Source organism: Ictalurus furcatus, chromosome 1 (assembly GCF_023375685.1).
Source record: "Ictalurus furcatus strain D&B chromosome 1, Billie_1.0, whole genome shotgun sequence".
NCBI lineage: Eukaryota > Metazoa > Chordata > Actinopteri > Siluriformes > Ictaluridae > Ictalurus > Ictalurus furcatus.
Genome location: NC_071255.1, coordinates 12,615,247 through 12,635,593, shown reverse-complemented (window position 1 = coordinate 12,635,593; position 20,347 = coordinate 12,615,247). Strand labels below are relative to the sequence as shown.

General features: G+C 40.1%; 1 protein-coding gene and 1 long non-coding RNA gene across 5 annotated transcripts; one reads left to right on the top strand and one right to left on the bottom strand.

The window, feature by feature from the left end:
- The first annotated feature begins 337 nt into the window (after positions 1–337).
- On the top strand, positions 338–16,261 carry LOC128608496 (protein shisa-7). 4 transcript variants are annotated; one of them, XM_053626278.1, is made up of 6 exons: positions 338–676; positions 10,258–12,472; positions 12,584–12,750; positions 13,424–13,489; positions 13,674–13,862; positions 15,320–16,261. In XM_053626278.1, the coding sequence occupies exons 2-6, from the start codon at positions 11,631–11,633 to the stop codon at positions 16,255–16,257; spliced, it is 2,202 nt and encodes a 733-aa protein (XP_053482253.1). In that variant the 5' UTR covers positions 338–676; positions 10,258–11,630; the 3' UTR covers positions 16,258–16,261. The 4 variants fall into 4 exon arrangements, with proteins under 4 accessions (XP_053482253.1, XP_053482237.1, XP_053482228.1 ...); XM_053626262.1 differs by lacking the exon at positions 338–676 and adding an exon at positions 2,814–3,129; XM_053626253.1 differs by lacking the exon at positions 338–676 and adding an exon at positions 2,830–2,932.
- Positions 16,262–16,347: 86 nt separating this feature from the next.
- On the bottom strand, positions 16,348–20,346 carry LOC128608518 (uncharacterized). Its single transcript, XR_008386090.1, has 2 exons — positions 19,698–20,346; positions 16,348–17,005 (listed from the first exon to the last, which is right to left on the bottom strand). It is a non-coding gene; the product is annotated as an uncharacterized LOC128608518 (long non-coding RNA).
- Position 20,347: the final 1 nt, after the last annotated feature.

The window sequence follows — 20,347 nt, the reverse complement described above, 5'->3', positions numbered from 1 at the left end:
TGAAATAAATCTTTTCTTTTATTTACTGATTTAATAGGCCTAGTGAACTCGCTGTTGTAGTAGCCTAATGTTAAAACAACAGCCCTTTCATTGATTTATGCTATAGCCTAGCAGCCTGTTTTTCCCATCAGGCAAAAATAATTATGGTGATATTAGTAGAAAAAAAATGATTAATTTGCTGCATTTAGCGACTTTTCGGTTGTGTTCTACATCTTGATTTTGTGTGGCGTGCTGATCTCCAGAGTGTGTGTGATCGCAGGCTGTAATTTATGGCGCTTAGAAACGGCTGAGCGCTTTCTCTGAGAGAGAGAGAGAGAGAGAGAGAGAGAGAGAGAGAGACCCGAACAGCGGCCCACCCACCTGTATAGGAATAGCAGACTAGCGCACTGCCTAATTACTGTCTGTGGGAAGCAAAAAAACTCAGACTGGGGGAGGGTTTTGCCTTAACGACACCGAAATCGAAGGATTCTGAGGCCCCGAATTAATAAAACATGTCGGTCATATTAGCGAGGGGAAAAAATGAAAGTGGAAAGAGCGCAGAAGCGGCGCGCGACGAGCCTCTCACTGAGAGCGCCTCACTGACCTGAGCGGACCTGACTGAGAGCAGCACACACAGCAACAAGGCTGCTGTTTCTCCCCCGCCGTGCTGTGCCTACCAAGAACCTTATTATTGTTTGTAGGTTTTTTTTCTTTCTTTCTTTCTTTTTTTTTTTTTTAACTCAAACTGCACGGTGGCTGATTTATTTTCTGATCTTCTGCTCACAGACGCGTGCGAGGGCGCGCGCGCGCGTGTGAGCGTGGTGGCTCCGTGGAAAGGAAGTCACAACTTAATGTGTCATTCATTCATTTGCGTTTTCATTAATTTGCAAACTTTATTACAGTATGTGCGCGCGGGAACACAGGGATTCAATTTGTTGTCTGTCTTTTCCCTACGTTTAAACTCAGTCTCGCGCTGTCCGTGGTGCTGAATGTGGACATGAACGACCGTTATCTGTGATGTCCTTTTAGCAGCAAGCGGAACCAGTCATCAGGTTTCTGTTGACTTTTATTTTTGATGACATCACAAATCTTCTGTAGCCTATTTATTATCCTTAAAGGATCAGCAAAAGGCGACTCAGCAAACGGAGACTGTATTTTAAAGGTAATTTTGTAAAATCCAAATAAGCTTTACAGATCTTTATTGGAAAGGGTTTAAATGATGTTTTTCATGCTTGTTCAATGAACCATAAACAATTATTGCACATGCACCTGTGGAACAGTCCTTAAGACACGAACAGTTTACAGGTGTTAGGCAATTAAGGTCAGAGTTACAGCAACTTAGGACACTAAAGAGACCTTTCTACTGACTCTGAAAAACACCAGAAGACAGATGTCTAGTGTTCCTGCTCACCTGCGTGAACATGCCACAGGCCTTCTGCAGGGTAGACATGAGGACTGCAGATGTGTCCAGAGCAATAAACTACAATGTCTGTAACGTAAGACGCCTAAGACAGTACTACATGGAGACAGGAAAGACAGCTGATCGTCCTTGCAGTGGAAAATTACCATGTGTCCCCCCAGACGTGATCGAGAACTTGCTAATGCCTTGGTGGAAGAGTGGAGTAACATCTCACAGCAAGATCTGACAAATCTGGTGCAGTCCATGAGGATGAGATGCACTGTAGTACTTAAAGCAGCTGGAGGACACACCACATACTGACTGTTACTTTTAATATTGACCCCAACCCCCCCTTTATTCAGGGACTCATTATTCCGTTTCTGTTTGTCAAATGTCTGTGAAACTCGTTCAGTTTAGGTCTCAGTTGTTGAATCTTTTTATGTTAATACAAATATTTACACATGTTAAGAAATTTTGCTGGAAATAAAAGCAGCTAAATGTGAGAGGACGTTCATTTTTTTTTGCTGTATATATATATATATATGCTGCAAGCTTTTACCAGTCTGTTTCTTTAAAACATTATTTTAAGGATGAATCAATTTGACACTTTGCGCATTCAATGTAAACGATTCGCTACTTGCAACCTGTTTGGTTTGGATATTGTTGGTAGCGTCGTTATGGCGCACATCACATCAAATTACTACATTACTTTTTTTTTTTTTTTTTTAAATAGGAGAAAACATCATGGCCACTTAGATGTTTGCTTGCTGTGGTTTGGGAAGGGGGAAACACGACGCGAGACGCCAAAAACGCCAATCATGCACATTGAGCAACTAAACGGAGTATTTGTCCACTGTGTTAAGAAAATACGTCTCTTGATTATAGGTATAGATTATTTATTATTTCTTTACAGTCCAGGTCCTCCATCATCCCGAGACGGTCACCAGTGAAATGACACCGTTGCTGTGGCAACCGCGCCCCCCCTCCTTCACTCCCCCCTTCCCCCAACTGCTTTGCCAGCCATGTTCGCTGAAAAAAAGCGTGAGAGATAGGAAACAGGCAAAACGATGCAGAAGCGGGTTTTATCGAGCATTTATTGAGCGCGCCATGGAAGAGAATTAAACCGCATTGCTGAGTCCAGTGGACCTGTGTGTATGAGAGCAGCACCGCTTCATTCCGCCACTGCTCCTGTGTAACGCTACACACCAGGCTATATACAGCTGCGCTGCGTCGAGCTAACGCCACCTGAAGGAGTATCTCTCTAACGCTCAGCGACAAAAACACTGTTAAAGCGCGTCAGCAGTTTTAGACCACGACTCAAAACTGCGTTATTTTGCCTTCTTAAATCCGCCGAGGAAACAATGTGGAGCTTTTTTCCCTCGGAATACCTTCGCAGTGCCATAACTTCATGTAAAAAACAGTTAAAGCTCTAGAGCTAAGTTTTAAAATCGCTTGTCAGGGATGTGTACAGGCGTCATTTCAGCCTTCATCATTCAGCACGGACATGGAGGCAGCTACGCTGGCTAGATAAGAAGGAAACCGTGTTGTAAACAGGTGAGCAGAAATGTTTAGATTTTTTTCCTTCCTCTCGCTCTCTCTCTCTCTCCCCAAGACAAGTTTTATTAGCATGTGTGGGGGAAAAACAATCAGAGTGCGTCGTGTTTTCAGGGTTAAAAATGCAATGTAATGTTGAGGAACGCAATGCGAAGAGGTTCAGCATCTCTCCATAGAGAGAACATAAGGTAACTCAGGTAAGTCACCAAGTTAACCTTTGCACTTGACATTTTTTTTGTACTATCAATCCAAAGGACTTTGAATCTTTTTTTTAATTTTATTTATTTATTTATTTATTTATTTTAATTTCTTGCCTCTGCGTTTGCTTTCATTTCCCCATATCACTACAGCAACCATTATTTCCTCAGGGTGTAGTCAGGTGCTGAGAAGCAGAACGCTGTTGATTGGACTTTTTGTTCCAGTATGCAGAGAAGCGATGAAGAATCCAGACATCCATGTAAAAGAGTAGTGAAGCCGCAACAGCTACTTTATCCACACATGTATTGACGCCGACGCAGGCGGCCATTCGGTGCAGCCTCACTGGCTCTCATGCCCACCTACTCGCCCAGTACTAGATGCTCAGTGCTACTCTTCAGCCAGTGTAAGACATGTATAACTACTAATCAATTCTTTTCACTTAAGGTAGAGCCATCTGCGTGACCAGTAATGGATGAAGCTCACATCACTGCAGAGAAAGCGCCTCTGCTCAGTTCTGCACTCGCATTGCACTCATGCATCATGCCTGTGGAGCTGCATATCTCACTGACTGTTGAATGTGTCATCTGTGTGCTATGTGTCTGGATAAAATCTATGAAAAACGCTTTCTGAACGCTTTCTCTTTATACACACCCAAATTGCCAGCGTTAAATTGATCCCTACAGTGTACATTAAAGAAAGGTGAGGCCACATTGTTAACGCTGTAGGTGTTTATTCAACACTGGTTATTTGACTGTGCGCTAAGGGAAAAGTTGTGGAATTTTGCTCTGCACCTTTGTTTCTTAAGGAAATGTCTATGTTAGGCCTGTCCAGTGCAAACGAAAAGAGAAAAACATTTCCTGACCTGAACATTCTCTGTCTGTCTGTCTGTCTCTCTCTCTCTCTTGCTCGATCTCTCTCTCGCTCTCTCACACACATGCACACACACAGACACACAAACACAGACTCATGCTGTCCTACACAATTTGCACCACTGCCCTCTACTCCCACCAGATGAAGAGTTATCTCACATCAATGCCAGTCAAGTGTAGACAGCGTGATTCACTCAACCCTTGCTTCTGCAATGTCTTACAGTCAATGTATTTGATCTCTTATGCAACCCAATCAGACAGATCCTTATCCATATATTTCTATGGAAATGGCTTCACGAATGCTTCTGAAAGCATTTTGTACAAGTGAGCGCATGGCGTGAAATAATTCCGTCATTTGGCCGATGATTTGAATGGTGAGATAAGGGACACTGAATGCCAAGCAACCCATTTGCAAATGTCCCTGTGACTGCACTGGCACCCTGCACTGGAACCTAATGCCACTGCCAAAGTGTCAACATAGATGACTTCTGTTGGGGACTAACTAAAGAAACTTGCATATTATGCAACTACCAATAACATCACATCCGTGCAAAGCCGAAGTAAAACCGGTGGTGCTGTGCAAAAAATGGGGAAGAGTGTGTCTTCCAAAAGGAAAGACACCTCAGAGGGGAAACAAAGGTCTTCTTGTCCTCTCTGTCATTCTCTTTCTCCGTCTTTCCCTCCACACAAGTATGAACTGCTGCAGTGCTATTCTGAGAGAGAGAGCTAGCTGCCTCAACCCACGCACTGAATATCATAAAGAGAGAGAGAGAGAGAGAGAGCGGGAGAAAGTGAGGGAGAAATTAAGGGTGGGAGCAATGGAGAGAAAAAGGAGAGAATGTCCAAAACAGATGTGCTGTTTAGTAGATTGGAATAAAGAGAACGCCAACATTTCACACTGCTGCAGTGGAATCTGATGGTCTGATCGTCGCTCCTTGATAAACTCGGCAGTCGCAGTGTTCTGGAAACTCTTTGTCAATGCGCCACGTCTTCAGTGGCACATCTCTCTCAAATCGCCCACAGTCTCTTGCTGACGGGTACTGTGCATAAGAAAGGCTAATCCAGTTTACAGAGAAGGGTGAACTGTTCCACATAGCTTCTAAGGTGTCGAAATGGCCTACGCATTTTAGCGCCATTTCTCTATGATTTACTCTTCATGAGAAAAAAACAGGATTTCAGGAATATAATTGACTAAGTTGTTGTTTTTTTTTGTTTTTAAAAAAAATATTACATGGATTACACACATGACACATGCCGACTTACATACCATAAACTAAATACTGTATATGTTGTACATTGTGCACCAAATACTTAGCTGTGAACAGTTTATGCCTTGAATGCAAGCATGTACTTGTGCACATGCAGTTGTGCTAGCTTTGATTTCAGTGGATCAATGGACTCAGTCGTTGAATTAATAGAGCACTACAGCAATCATTTAGAATGAGAATGAATTAAAATGACAACCCTGCATAAGTGTCAGTGATACACAGCACCTCAACAGTTTAGTCATTAGGAAGTACAGCTGATCATAAATGTAGCTGTGAATTACAGTGGATAAAGACTTAAAAAAGACAGTCTTCTCAAATGTAGTTTTAGCACAATACAAATACAAAGGAAGTCAACAAGGACCCTAAATCACATTTGTGTCTTGATTAAGTAAGTAAAATCGGTAGAGACACATAAATGAAAAGCAACGCAGATTTAAATTCTCATGTGAGCCGTTTCTTTATTAGCACGTTGGATTAGATTAAATGTGAGTGCCTGAGTTCAGATCATTATTGTATATGAGAGATCAGATTTCCACTGAGTGTTGTAATGGAATAAAAAAAAAAAAGATACAGACATATTGGGACATTATGTACGATTACATTAACTGTTTAGTTACAGATAGTTTCACAATTTCACAGGAATAAAGTCTAAAAGTCCCCAATAGGATAGCATTGTTTTAAAACAATGGCATTTGAGCAAAATAAAGTGTAAATAAACCCTAATTGCATAATAGTTTATGACTGCATGTAAAGTATCTACGAAGCACTACCAGGGGGCCCTGGGCAAAATATAGGAACGGGAACCTATCCAGTGTTTTAACATCGATATTTGAATTTTTAGCATATATTATTTAGCAATAATAATATAAAAATATGTAATATGCATTTTTAGGGGGCCCTTGGCTTCTGGGGGCCCAAGGCAGTTTCCTACCTTTGCCTAGTGCTAAGGTTTATAACATGCTACACATAAAAGGACAGAATAACATTATTTACATTCATGGATATCCTATGGCTACTGAATGGATCACTAAGCCTAAAATAGGCTGGTCTATTTAATAAGAGAGCATGTGTTCTCAGCTTGGGCCACTTCATCGATAGTCGGAATATCTGATTACTAAATGGACAGCATTGTTGAGTGCACAGACATTTGTGAATCAGGGACAAATAGGGTAAAAAGAGCAGTGCTTGACCATGGAGACGGCCTGCTTTGCTCTGAAATGCTGGATAAATAGTGTGAACCTTTGTTTAGTGCTTTGTTTATGTGAACGTGTTTAGGATTTGTGACTAAAGATGCAACAAATGGGAACAATTAGTGAAATAGAAACACACATGCAGTATGTGTGTGCGTGTGTGTGAAAGGAAATTAAATGTTTCTACAAAAAAAAAATACTGTAAAGAGCAGTAAGCAATAGTAAATGAAACAAAGTCAATATATGGAGTGACAAAAAAAAATAATAATAAAAATAGTAGTCTCCGGTACAATTAGTGTAATTTTATAAGGAAATGAGCTGTAAGTTTTATTGAGCATCTTGCAGAACCAGCCACGGCTCTTCTGGAGATTTTGCTTCTTATTTTTGCAGCAAAATCCAGCAGCCTTCATTGTGGTTTTTTTTGTTGTCTCTTACGTAATATGCTGCTTTCTTTAATAACATACAAATATTTTTCTGTAACATTTAATTTTGTACTAGAAAACAAATGTTTGGGAATCTAAAATGTTTTTTGTACTGACTCGATAATGTAGAAGCCGTAAAATAAAAATCTGTAACAAAAGTTTGTACTAAAAAAATAGGGTGCCTAAATCTTTTGCACAGTACTGTGTGTATATATATATATATATATATATATATATATATATATATATATATATATATATATATACTCAGCAAAAAATATACGTCCTCTCACATTCAACTGCTTTTATTTTGTGAGTTTCACAGACATTTGATGAACAGAAACGGAATAATGAGTCTCTGAATAAAGGGGGGGTCAGTATTAAAAGAAACAGTCAGTATGTGGTGGGTTCACCAGCTGCTTTAAGTACTACAGTGCAGCTCATCCTCATGGACTGCACCAGATTTGTCAGATCTTGCTGTGAGATGTTACTCCACTCTTCCTCCAAAGCATTCACAAGTTCTCGATCACGTCTGGGGGGGGACACATGGTGATTTTCCACTGCAAGGACGATCAGCTGTCCTTCCTGTCTCCCTGTAGCACTGTCTTAGGCGTCTTACATTACAGACATTGTAGTTTATTGCTCTGGCCACATCTGCAGTCCTCATGCCTCCCTGCAGCAGGCCTGTGGCATGTTCACGCAGGTGAGCAGGAACACTAGACATCTGTCTTCTGGTGTTTTTCAGAGTCAGTAGAAAGGTCTCTTTAGGTTCCTAACTTATTGTAACTGTTACCTTAATTGCATAACACCTGTAAACTGTTCGTGTCTTAAGGACTGTTCCACAGGTGCATGTGCAATAAGTGGTTATGGTTCATTGAACAAGCATGAAAAACCTCGTTTAAACCCTTTCCAATAAAGATCTGTAAAGCCTATTTGGATTTTTTTGCTGAGTATATATGTATATATAGGTGCATCTAAAAAATTAGAATATGGAAAAGTTAAATATTTCAAGCCTTTTTTTTATTTTAATCTTGATTATGGCTTACAGCTCATGGAAATAAAAAATCCAGTATCTGAAAATATCAGAATAAAGAATTTATAATACAGAAATGTTGTAGTGTCGCATTCCTAGTGTCAAGCCGCTCCTGAACCAGAGACAACTTCTGAAGCGTCTTTCCTGGTCTAAGGAGAAAAAGAACTGGACCGTTGCTCAATGGTCCAAAGTCCTCTTTTCAGATGAAAGTAAATTTTACATTTCATTTGGAAATCAAGGTCCCAGAGTCTGGAGAAGAGTGGAGAGGCACAGAATTTAAGTTGCTTGAAGTCCAGTGTGAAGTTTCTACAGTCAGTGATGATTTGGGGTTTCATGTCATCTGCTGGTGCTGGTCCACTGTGTTTTCTCAAGTCGAGAGTCAATGCGGCGTCTACCAGGAGATTTTAGACATTCTGCCAAGCTTTATGGAGATGATTTCCTTTCCCAGCAGGACTTGGCACCTGCCCACAGTGCCAAAACTACTAGTAACTGGTTTGCTGAGCATGGTATTACTGTGCTTGATGGGCCAGCCAACTCGCCTGACCTGAACCCCATAGAGAATCTATGAGAGACACCAGACCCAGCAATACAGACGAGCTGAAGGCCGCTATCAAAGTAACCTGGGCTTCCATAACACCTCAGCAGTGCCACAGGCTGATTGCCTCCATGCCTCGCCGCATTGATGCAGTAATTCGTGCAAAAGGATTAAAGCCCCGACCAAGTATCAAGTGCATAAATTAACATACTTTTCAGAAAGTCGACATTTCTGTATTATAAATTCTTTATTCTAATATTTTGAGATACTGGACTTTTGATTTCCATGAGTTGTAATTATCAAGAGTAAAACAAAAAAGGCTTGAATGTTAATAGTTAATAGTAATATGTTAATAGTAACTAAGATGTTAATAATAGTATCACGGAACCTATAGGTTTTTAAATGAAACATGAAACAGTACTGTTCTGCTGCTTATTTGTTAGCAATCCTACATATGAAGTGTCATGATTTGATATTTTCACCATATTGCCCATCCCTATTTTATATATTTTTATTATATTTTATATATTATACACAAGGAGTAATTACAGGCAAATGAACTAAATCACTCTACCTAAGCGATGAGATAAGACTGGTGAGAGTAGCAAGAGTGCATTTGGCAGGGATGGTTTAATTAAATTGTAACAAACAGCAATAAAGAAATTAATACAGAAGTGATAAAACAAAAGCACTGTGCGTCTGTAGCAGCACCTGTATATACATTCCTCAGTTGACGTGCATATGGCTCTGTGCTTCATTTCACTGCGTGTGTTGCCGAATATTGTTTCATTGTGGATTGTTTTGGTGTGTGGCTTGAATGTGTTTTCTAGTTGCTCGGTACATGCTGCATGAACATACCATGCTGTATACTATGTGTGCATGTGTGTGCTGGTAAGCGGTGTCACAGAAAGCTCTTCTTCTCTGCCACCCACTCGCTGAACTCCCACACACTTGCACATGCATTTCACCATCACCACACACAGAGCTTTTCTGCCATACCTCTGGCTCTGTTTGTTCCTGCTGCATTTATCTTACTCGCTCTTATTCCTCCTATTCCTATTCCTCTTATTTTCTGCCCTGAAAATGCAACCCCTCCACCCCCCAAAAAATCAGATACAATTTAGACATCTCAGGAGCAGCAGAAACTCTCTCTCTCGTACTCTCGCTCACTCTCTTTCTCTCTTGCTCTCTCTCTTTTTTTCACACGCATGCACATGCACAGCCATAAACATACTGACACGTATAATAACGCACCCACAAGCAGCCTCATCATGTGCCTTATGAAAGGAATTGATCACTGCTTGTTCAGATCATCGCTACTATTCAGACCTCTCAATGCCTCTGACTCACACTGGCACATAGTAACACATTAAACAAACCGCCATTACCCTTCCCTGCACCATGCAGCACAACTATTATGCACCATTCCTTTTCTTGTCTCCAGGCGTATACTGGAATTTACCCCTGCAATGTTTGTGATATAGTCTTCAGGATAATCAACTGAACACTAATTATCCTTAATGGGCTTTGAAATGCTTGAAAGGCTTTTCACAAAGCATGCATTATCATTTTTCTGCTCATGAATTTAGCAAGGAACAAATGTATCTGTTGCTTTGCTTCTTGAATCTGTTAATTAGTCGTTAATTTACCCAGTGTTTTATTACTATTGTACAGTATACCTACATTGTATTTGGCTGTGGTTGTGCAGTGAAAATATGGCCACGATCCACAGTCTTGCATTAACGCCTGTATATGTATGTCTGTCTGTCTAGGATGTGTCTGTAATCAACTTATTTGTTCTGTATTTCAGAAGCTCGTCACACTACCCTGAGAAAACAGCAACGCTGATACGGATCATCAGATTCCAAAGCCAACCAATCGGCATTCAAAAGGATTGAAAATTGGGATTTCAGTGTAGTTTTTACTGTTTACATGCATCAAATGTTTCTAAAGGTTCCTTTTTCTTGCTGAAGACGTGGCTCAACAAATCTGTTGTCGCACCCAAACCGAGTGCTGATTTCAAATAAAGTGAGGTTCTTCAGACAATTCAAGTGAGAGAACCAACATTTGAACAGAAAGAACATTTTCTTTTTCAGTTTTCCCAATTTCATTTCAAATAAGTGAAATAAGTGTTTACTTTTTTATTTTTTATTTTATTTTTTTTACATTTTTAAATAAGCAGTACGCATTTCAACAGCAGATATCTGTAAACTACTAAGTAAGGAATTACTATGTGTAAATTGTTTTAGTAAGAAATAGTTGATTTCTTAGAGATAAAGGGATTCATATGTTTTATTTCATCCACACCATTGCACTCCTTCGCACAAATAGTAGAAGCACCATTTTTGAAATAAGCAGGTAAAATGTGTGCTGCTCTGCTCTGAGCAGAAAAGCATTGGTTAGATGTCCAGTGAGAAAAGCCTTTAAAGGGCTGCGCAGTCAAAATGATTCCCCATCACACTGACCTTAACCATTCCAAAGATTTCACCACCATAAGTAGTCCTCTAAAGACGTAAACCTATATTAGTGTTAGATTATTAATATTATCTCAACAATATAGTTGCTTCTTAAACTGTTTCAAATGATTAAAAGAAAATTGCATTCAGGGAGTATTACGGGTCAGGGAAATTCCTAATGACTTAAGTGCCACTGTTGACTATAAAGAGTGCCCAAATTGTATAGAAGTCATACAGAAGACAAAAAAGACAGTGCGTTAGTTTACATTTTTATGGTGTTTACAGTTGCCATTTGCTTCTAAGCAAAATCATCTTAATAAGTGCCAAAACAAGGAGAATATATTATATACTAAGTTGTGCTAAATGGACATGCATACATTTATTATATAACTAAAAAGCCTTTTAAAAGCATAACTCTACCTAACTAGTGTTTGTTTAATAAAGGAAGCCATTTTATTCTTGAGACATAAACCAACTTTAGTTTCTTCTAAAGCAAAATTTTAAGATAAGGTGAGAAGTGAGTGTCTCTCAGTTTACTTTGCCTCAAGGGAGAACCATTAGGCCAGTTGCTTAGGCTTCCTATGTTCTGTTGAAGAATTGAGGATCTGAGTTTCCCTGGAGTCTGAGACTACATTATCATCACTGCCACCCCCCACCCGCCCCGTATTTTCTCCCAGAACACTGTACAGTTACAGACGTTTATACAAACGTTTTATGTTGGAAACCCATGACTTACATTTTTACATGCGTTGTTAAGGACTGGGGTTTTAAAGGAGGATTCTGCACTGAACAGTGGGTTGAGTCAGCAAGGGCAAATAGTAGTTTTAGTCACATAAAGATGATGGCCACCTCAGGAGCCCGAACGAGTGTCATCCTCCTCTTCCTGTTAATCGCTGCTCCACTTAACACATCCTCAGCCAGTGTGTCGGATCCCTCTGAAACCAGAAATGCACCGATCAGACCTACCAGCACCCCGACCGCCAGCCCCAGGCCCAGTAGCCGGGGATTCTTACTACTGCAGTCCAGAGGTGGAGGAAATGGGAGAGGAAATGGGCGAGGGAAGGGGTCGACGGGATGGCTAGAGACACCACCCAGACCCCAGGCTCAAGTCATGCTTTCTAAAAATAACACAGCCGATGCCCTGGGACCTCCGCTCGGAGCGGCACAGGTGGCCCCACCTCCACGCAGACTGGTGGAAGTGGATGTGTGCCGTGGTTACTATGATGTTATGGGCCAGTATGATCTTACCTTCAACTGCTCTAAGGATGACTTTATCTACTGCTGCGGTACATGTCACTACCGCTTCTGCTGCCCAGACCGCACCCGGCGCCTTGATCAGAACATCTGCCATAATTACCACTCGCCAGTATGGGCCAACACACCACCACCAGGGACTAAACCGCCCCATCACCTCACTGACCCTGACCTCAGTCGCATCGAACAGAGCAACAATACCATATATGTCATTGGTGGAGTAATCTCATTCACTGTTGCTGTGGCTGTGGCCATCAAGGTGGCCTTTAACAAGGCCTCACGGCAGGCACGCAACAGGGAGCTCAATATGCCCAGGTAAGAAAAGACAGCTATATTTAATTTAAGGGCTCAGTGATCAAGTCAACATACCTGTAATCTGAACGGTTTACTTTCTCTCTTCCTTTGAACGTCTGTCTGTGCTCTCAGAGCTCTGGTGGACATGCTGCGCCACCAATCTAGCCCAGTCCAACAGGGAGAAAGAAACAACAGTGTCGCCCTGGGCAGTGGAGGTGGAGGAGGAGGAGGAGGAGAGGGCACTCTTGGACGGCCTCCTAAGAACCTGTACCCTACTTTGCAGAGCAAAGACAACCGATGTGAGACAACTGACCAGATGATTTCTTTCTTTTGAAAAGATTGATCTTTTTCAGTTACTTAAGTTCTTTTAGAAGATACAGTAATTTAATGAGATCTTTTAGTACTTAATGAGTTAGTTGTATGTATTCCATTATATTCTTATATAGTCTTGTGTTGAGTCATGAATCAGAAGCTCGTCATGCACAAAGAATGATCTTTATTGCTATGGATGTGGCAAGAATTCTGTAGTGCAACACAGAGTCTTTACAAGCAATCACTTACAGGGAACAGATGCTCATGGCATCAGTCATCTCAGCAGCAGTATTTCACCCGGGGTGTTCACAATGAGGGGGCACTCCCAAAACAGATGAAGTCGTGCCAACTGTTCTAATTATTATGCTCTGTGTTGTCAAGAGTTTAGGTTTTGGTAACTTGAACTTGAACATGAATAGGTTTAATCCTTGTGTAAAACTTTAACAAAAATGTTGCAAATTGTAAAAAATAAATGAAAATATAATAATTTTAGTATACCAGTATTACACAGTGTAAGTATGCAGTCATTTATTTAGACAAATCAATGATAAATCAGTAGAGCCATTAACTGTATTACAAAATTTAATGATACAAAATTACCCAGAGATTGCTTATCTTGCATGCACCCTTTCTCACATGTCGTGGTTTACACTGTTTTAGTGGGAAATCTGCAGCATAACTTCATCCATACCTCAGGTTCCAGCCCCAAACACACTGCCACCATTGGTAAGTCAACTCAAGTCTGTACTTTTACACTCCATTCTATAATGCTTTAAGGAATTAGTTTATGTGCATGTGAAAAAAACAAAACTACAACATAAAAATGTAATAATTAAGTCTGTGCATACATAAATGCATGTTTTGCTATTTATTAGCCTGTCAACTAAAATAGGTATGCTGCTGTCCACAGAGCGTGCACCACGGATGAACAACATGCAGATGACCGCTGGTGGAACACTGAAACCCAATAAGCACACTAACGCTATGAAGCCTCAGCCCTCGTTTCACCACTCGCTTCATAACCTGGCTCAGCTCCCGCCCTCATATGAGGCTGCCATGAAGCCTGAGCTCAACAGATACTCTTCCCTAAAACGGCTGGGTGAGTCTATTGGAGCATCCTCACTAAATGGTCTTGGCTGTTCTATTGTACTGTGGGACACTTAAGTGTAGGACAACTGGACATAACTCTACAAGTTTGCTTAAAACTATATACACACGGCTTCACTTAAGTGAGTATCAGAGTTCGCTGATAAAAATGTCAGAGAACTCTAAATATTTGTGAAGGCCATTTTAATGAGGCCAGATTACAGCATGGAGGCCTCATTATAGCAATAAGTGCATCTAGACATCAGGCTGCAACCGGGTATGATGTGGAGATTCAGAAATAGTAGCAAAACTAGAGGACAACAGAATTAGGCAGATACAATTAAACAACTGTAAGACATTAAGAGATACAGCTTGGGTTTCTATGAGTGATCACACTAAGGTTAATATATTCATATGATATTAATTCATAGTATATTAATCCAAAGTATCTGGATTTCAAAAGATAGTCTTTCATCACTCAGTGAAATCACGAGTTTTAAAGTAACAGATACTATGTTAAACTAGTTTCTGATGTACCAGTGTGTGTAAGGTGTAGTAATATTAATATAATGACACAGATTTTACTGTGGGAAGCACAAGTGACTCAGCAGGTAGCATTTCCACCTCACAGCTTCAAGGTCGATCCTGAACTCAGGTTACTGTATGTCCAGATTTTCACAGGTTCTTTGGTTTCCACCCACCTCCCAAAAATACACCAGTCGGTGGACTGGCTGTGCTAAATTGCCCCTAGTGTGAACAAGTGTGTGAGTGTGTGGGCGCATGGCGCCCTGCAATGGACTTTCATTCAGGGCATATTCCCGCATCACATGTTCCTATGATAGGCTCTGGATCCACAGTGACACTGATCAGAATATAGTGGTTACTGAAGATGAACAAATGATTTTACTCTGTGTGTTATTGATGTTATCATGACCTATACCATTTCCATAGGTCAAGAACATTTCAAAATAACAAAACATATATCAAGGTATAAATCAATATCCAGCAGTGTTTAGTTTTTTTTTTTTTTTTTTAAAGGAGATTTTGGTTGTTTTTGTTCCCAAAAGAGTTCCCAAAATGTTTAGCCAGGTAAGTTTTATACAACCAGCTATACAATACGAAAAATGTGATGTTTCATCATGATTACATTTTAGGCTGTTGCCTCTAGATACCATCCATTGTTATTTTATTAATCGATTAAATGCTACAATTATGCTAAAAATATGTATTACTTTATTGGCACCACAATTTAGCACAGAGAATAAAGTAAATAAACAAACAAACAAACAGACAAATATTACACTAGGCTTTTATTGTGTATACAACACAACAATAAATCAAACAATTTTCATTAATACATTAGGCATTATAAGTTTTAAAATATTGTTTGTTAATGGTACAAATAACCAATTCTGATTGTCTCTATATGAGTAAACTCTTGAAAACATCTGCTCTTTTTCCTAACCACAGAAAAAGGAGGTCTGGAAGAATATTCAGGATACTGCACCACTAAACGGAGACCCAACAATGCCCCTCCTTCCTTCCACTCATCACAGCACCACTTGCCTTGGGGTGGTGACTATACAATAGGGGGGAGAGGCACACTCCCCACCCATGCCACCCGTCCCCGCATACCCCACCCTCAGTCTGCCCCCAGCCATACCCCTAACCCCTATCCCTTGGAGCCTAAAGAATCCAAGCCCAACCAGAACTACGACACCCTCTCCAAACCTCCTCGCCGAGTCAAATCAACAGATCAGCTCCTTGCCCTTGGGGATGGCAACACCTTATCACGGCTCTCCAAGAACCAGCAGCACCAGTACTACAAGGCCATGAATGCTGCAGCAGCAAAACAGCAAAACTCCAATGCCCAGAACACCCTGCGCAAATCTAAGGAGAGGCTGCTGATGTCACCTGATCATCTAGAGGAGGAAGTGGGCATGGGTGGAGTCGATTATGGAGGTGGTGGGGGTGGTATGAGCATGGGCATGGGCGACTACACAGTGGGAGGGGGCATGGTGCCCACTCTACCCCGCATGAGCCACCAAAAGGCTCAATCACAGCAGAATGTCTGTGCCACTCCTTCACTTGATCGCCATCACATGATCAAGATGAACTCACACCCGACCTCGGGCCGGGAGCAAGAGCGTAACACAGTTGCCATGTCGGGTCACCTGGGAGGAGGCGGAGCCGGAGGAATGGGATGGAACGAAATGCAAGGAACCGGGGTTGTCATGGGCACAGGAACACTAGGAGGTCATAGCGCCAGGAGGCTAGCTTTTGCTGCAAAGAGGCAAAATACTATTGAGCAACTACACTTCATCCCCGGAGGAGGAGGGAGCAGTGGAGGCGGGGTGGCCTCAAACCAGGGCGTTCGGACGGGGAGCAAAAATGAAGTGACTGTGTGAAGAGAGGATGGAGGGGATTGAGAGAGTTAAGGAAAACGGAGGATATGGAGGGTGAGTTTCAGGGTGCGATGAGTGGGAAGGTAATGGAGGGATTAAGGAAGAAAGAATAAGTGAGTGGGCAGGCAAGGGAGTGAAAAGTGTAAAGGAGAGTGTAAAAGGAGTGGGAGGATGGTATAGGTAAGAGAAAGAATGAAAAAAGGACAGAGAGGGAGAGCAGATGAAGGAAAAACGTATAGAGAGAATGAGGACATGAAAGGAAGAATAACAGATGGAGAAGTAGAGGAAATCACAAGGGAAATAGAAGCTGTAAATACAGAGAGAACACAATGGTCTTGCAGACATGTTTAAAACTTTAAAGTTGTTGTTTTATTCTCTTTGTAAAATTTCAGCCATAATTACAGTATAGTAATTTTCTTAATAAGTTTGATGATAGCCACCTTAGAAAACATTGTCAAAAATGAATATTGTACATGAAGAGACTGGGTAACCAGGTGAAGAAAGATAAATTCATGTCACTGTGTCATGTTTTTTTTTTTTTTTTTTTACTGGATATTACATGACATTTAATGCCACTATAGAGCCATATGTTCAAGTGATGTCCAATGGAACATTCATCTTATCAAAAAAGAAAAGAAAGGAAGAAAGGAAAGAAGAAAAACTGATGAAAACATTGCATGCCATTTGCTTACATCAGAGGATCCCTTCAAACCAGAGATGGGTTGATCCAATAGTTGGATTGTTGCTGCTGCTACAGATTGGAAACAGAAGTGTGTATTAAAACAAACACATCAGGATACTGACAAACTGTCAAGTACAAAAGGAGTTCAACAAAAATGCGGGATATCAGAGCTACTGTCACAAAACAAGAGAATATATGGTGATGAGATGATGATGTCACAAAAACAAGTTGATCCAAAAATGATTGCTATGATTAAAAAAAAAGACTTTTTTGCATAGAGTAAGGGAAACTAAACTGCATCAGCTTTAGGATAGCCCCATGATTATTGTTGCCTTTTTCATACACATCAAACTTTGCATCACAAGTTCTGGAAGAATTGCTTGTGGATTTACTAGATGAAGACTGTTTTGTTGGAGCTAGTTTTGATAAAGTTCACAGAAATCATTATCTGTGTGGGGTAAGATAAAACCAATAATTTTCATTTTGTCCTTTCAACCCAAAAATCCCAATGAAGAGGGTAGTTATCTTCTTCAAAAGCCATTCTGATTGGGCAACGTAGCCCAGGCCAGAGGGGGAGGGAAAGTGATATAGCTGACAATCATCGACTTTCACCAACTGAAATGAACTCATTAATGATCAATGGCACTTTGTTTGGATTCTAAGCCAACGGTTTCTTCCATGTTCAAGTGCAGGGACTTCACAAGAACATTTTGCCTTGGCTGAAGGACGTTGGCCAAGAATTCGAAAGAATACTAAAACAGAGTTCTGTAAGGATGTGCACACATTTGTGCCATTATAAGCTCTACATATGCTGTATGTATTGTTGAAAAGTTTTTATTTATATGGATGCCTCAAACTGTTAAATGTGGCTTAGATGAAGAAAACAGATGTCCACAGTTTTATATAGAGAGAGGTTTGTTGAGGGTCATTTATGTTCATTAGGCAGCACAGCACAGTAAATGTTGGCAAGGTTGGCCAACATCAGAATTCAGCTCAGGTGTGCACAGACACTTAGATGAGCTTACTAACAAACTTGCTGGGTTGCTGTTGAAATCTCCCTAAAGCCATGTGTCTGCGCTGTTAAAGTGATGACTGAACATGGGGAGAGTACAAGTCATCTCACACAGTTGATCTGCTTTCATCCAGAAATGGACAGAGCGTCACACCCAATATCATAATCAATAATGCTTATCAATATTAAGGGCTATACTACATGTGTGTCAGTGGTAGATTGCCTAGGCACAGTTTATTAATTGTTATTTAAAAGGTGATGAGAACACTGATGACAGTAAACATTAATGTACACAGACTGAGATATTAATCCTGTTAAGCAAAGGAAAGCAGTGAGGTAATGACCTCAGTCTAGCCTACAGGCCAGGCTACGGTGTAAACCATTTTAGTTCTCATACATTTCTAAAAGTTTGCAGCAAGTAATGGTAAACATTTTAGTATTAGATAGTTAGTTATTTCAAATGTATTTCTCCCAGTAAACGTAGTTTGGAGTAAATCGCCTAGTAATTTTTGAGGCAGAGAAGTGAAAGAAGTTCTTCATGTGGTGGCTGTAGACTACATTCACTTATTTCTGACAGAAATTAAAATGGATCTTGATGCGTTACAAACAAAACCTAGAGACAATCTTCCTACAGACTCTCTTATACATACGTGTTTGTTATTGTCATTAATATGACAGTTAATATTATGGTTATTGGTGATATTTTTTCTTGCTGTTTATTCTCTATTAACTCTATTAACATAACATTATGATGGTGATATTTTCTTCTGTGGTTTTAGTGTTAACTTGTTTTTAGGTATCTATATTTCTCATTCAATTATTTTGCATTATAAGTACAAAATACAAGCACAAATACAGGCACTCATTCTTTACCAATCCTCAGTGCATCCTGATGAGTGCACTGAAACATTCCTTAGCGTGATGTCATAGTGTGACCATCATAAAGAAGCTTGCCAGTGTCATTGGGGCAATGACATCCCAATGGGTTGATATGATGTCATAGTGTGTATGTAAATGAATAATAGGTTGATTTGAATTAAATTTCAGCTGTTTGAATGTTTATTTCAGGGAATATTAGAATAGCTAAATTGATTTAGCATTTTTTTTTTGGTCTTAAAAAGTCTGTAGCAATGTCTGTTCAGTTTTGTACCCACAAGCCATAACTGTAAGTTTTTATGAGATGTTTAAACTTAAAACTGCAAAGAATAAGATAACCATCAGTTGTACTGACATAGGCCTTCAACATTTTTATGTCAAGTATAATCAAAATAACATTAAATGTACGCTTATAAAGCTTACACATTTCAAAGAAGCAGCTCCGGGTAGAATATTTTTTCTCTTCAGAAATATTCTATCAAGTACTTATGCTTAAAATAAATAAATTAAATAATGAAATTTCGAACATTTAATTACACTAGAGCACATGCTTTATTCAAAACGTGCAGAAAACGGTCAAACTAGATAATGCATTTCCCTGAAAATAACCCAATTTAATCATTTACATGGGAATAAAAATCTTCTCCCACACTGAATAGCTTTAAACGTACCTTTGTAAAAGAGTGTAACACAAAGCAACAGAATAGAGGTTTGGTCAAAAGTGAAATATTTTACTCACTGAAATACCCAGATCACACTATTGTTTTATTCAGCACTTTGTTTTATATATATATATATATATATATATATATATATATATATATATATATATATCCCTCTTCGATAACACATAAGGCAAATATGATTGTTTACCTTTGTAAAATAAAGTCAACTGATGAAAACTGTCTTTGAGATTACTGTCTTTAAAAAGCACACGACATTGGTAAACATTTACACGACACAGTTTGTGTGTTTATGTGCCACTTCAGCAGACACCAGTCAGTATTCACTGTCCACCTGGACACACGCGCTGCCAAAAAAAAGAACAACAAACCCGAGGCAGCCATTTTGATGCGGACATGGGCTTTTACTTTGAGCTGTCACGCAGTAATAAAATGGCCACTGCTTGTTCACATCCCACGGTATCAAAGTCTGTACGGTTACGGCGCAAAAAAAAACCCCACCGCAAACTTATAAACGCGCAAGAAGAACCCCGAGATGTCTCGTCTTTAATCAACGCAGTAAACATTAGTTTGACAGCTTGCTAGCGCGCTACATGACTAGCAGCCAGCTCCGAGATAGCAGCGAGACCTCACCACCACCTTCAGCCAAAGTTTAGCGAACAAAACGGTTTAAAAAACAAAAAACAATATTATTACAGTACGATTACGATTAAAAATAAATAAATAGCGACGGAATGAAACGCCGACTAACTATAAACATATTGCGCACTTGTATCAACCGGAAATATTCTCAAACCCGGAAACGCCTGGTGGCGCTCACACGTCATTCGTTCCTTTCAC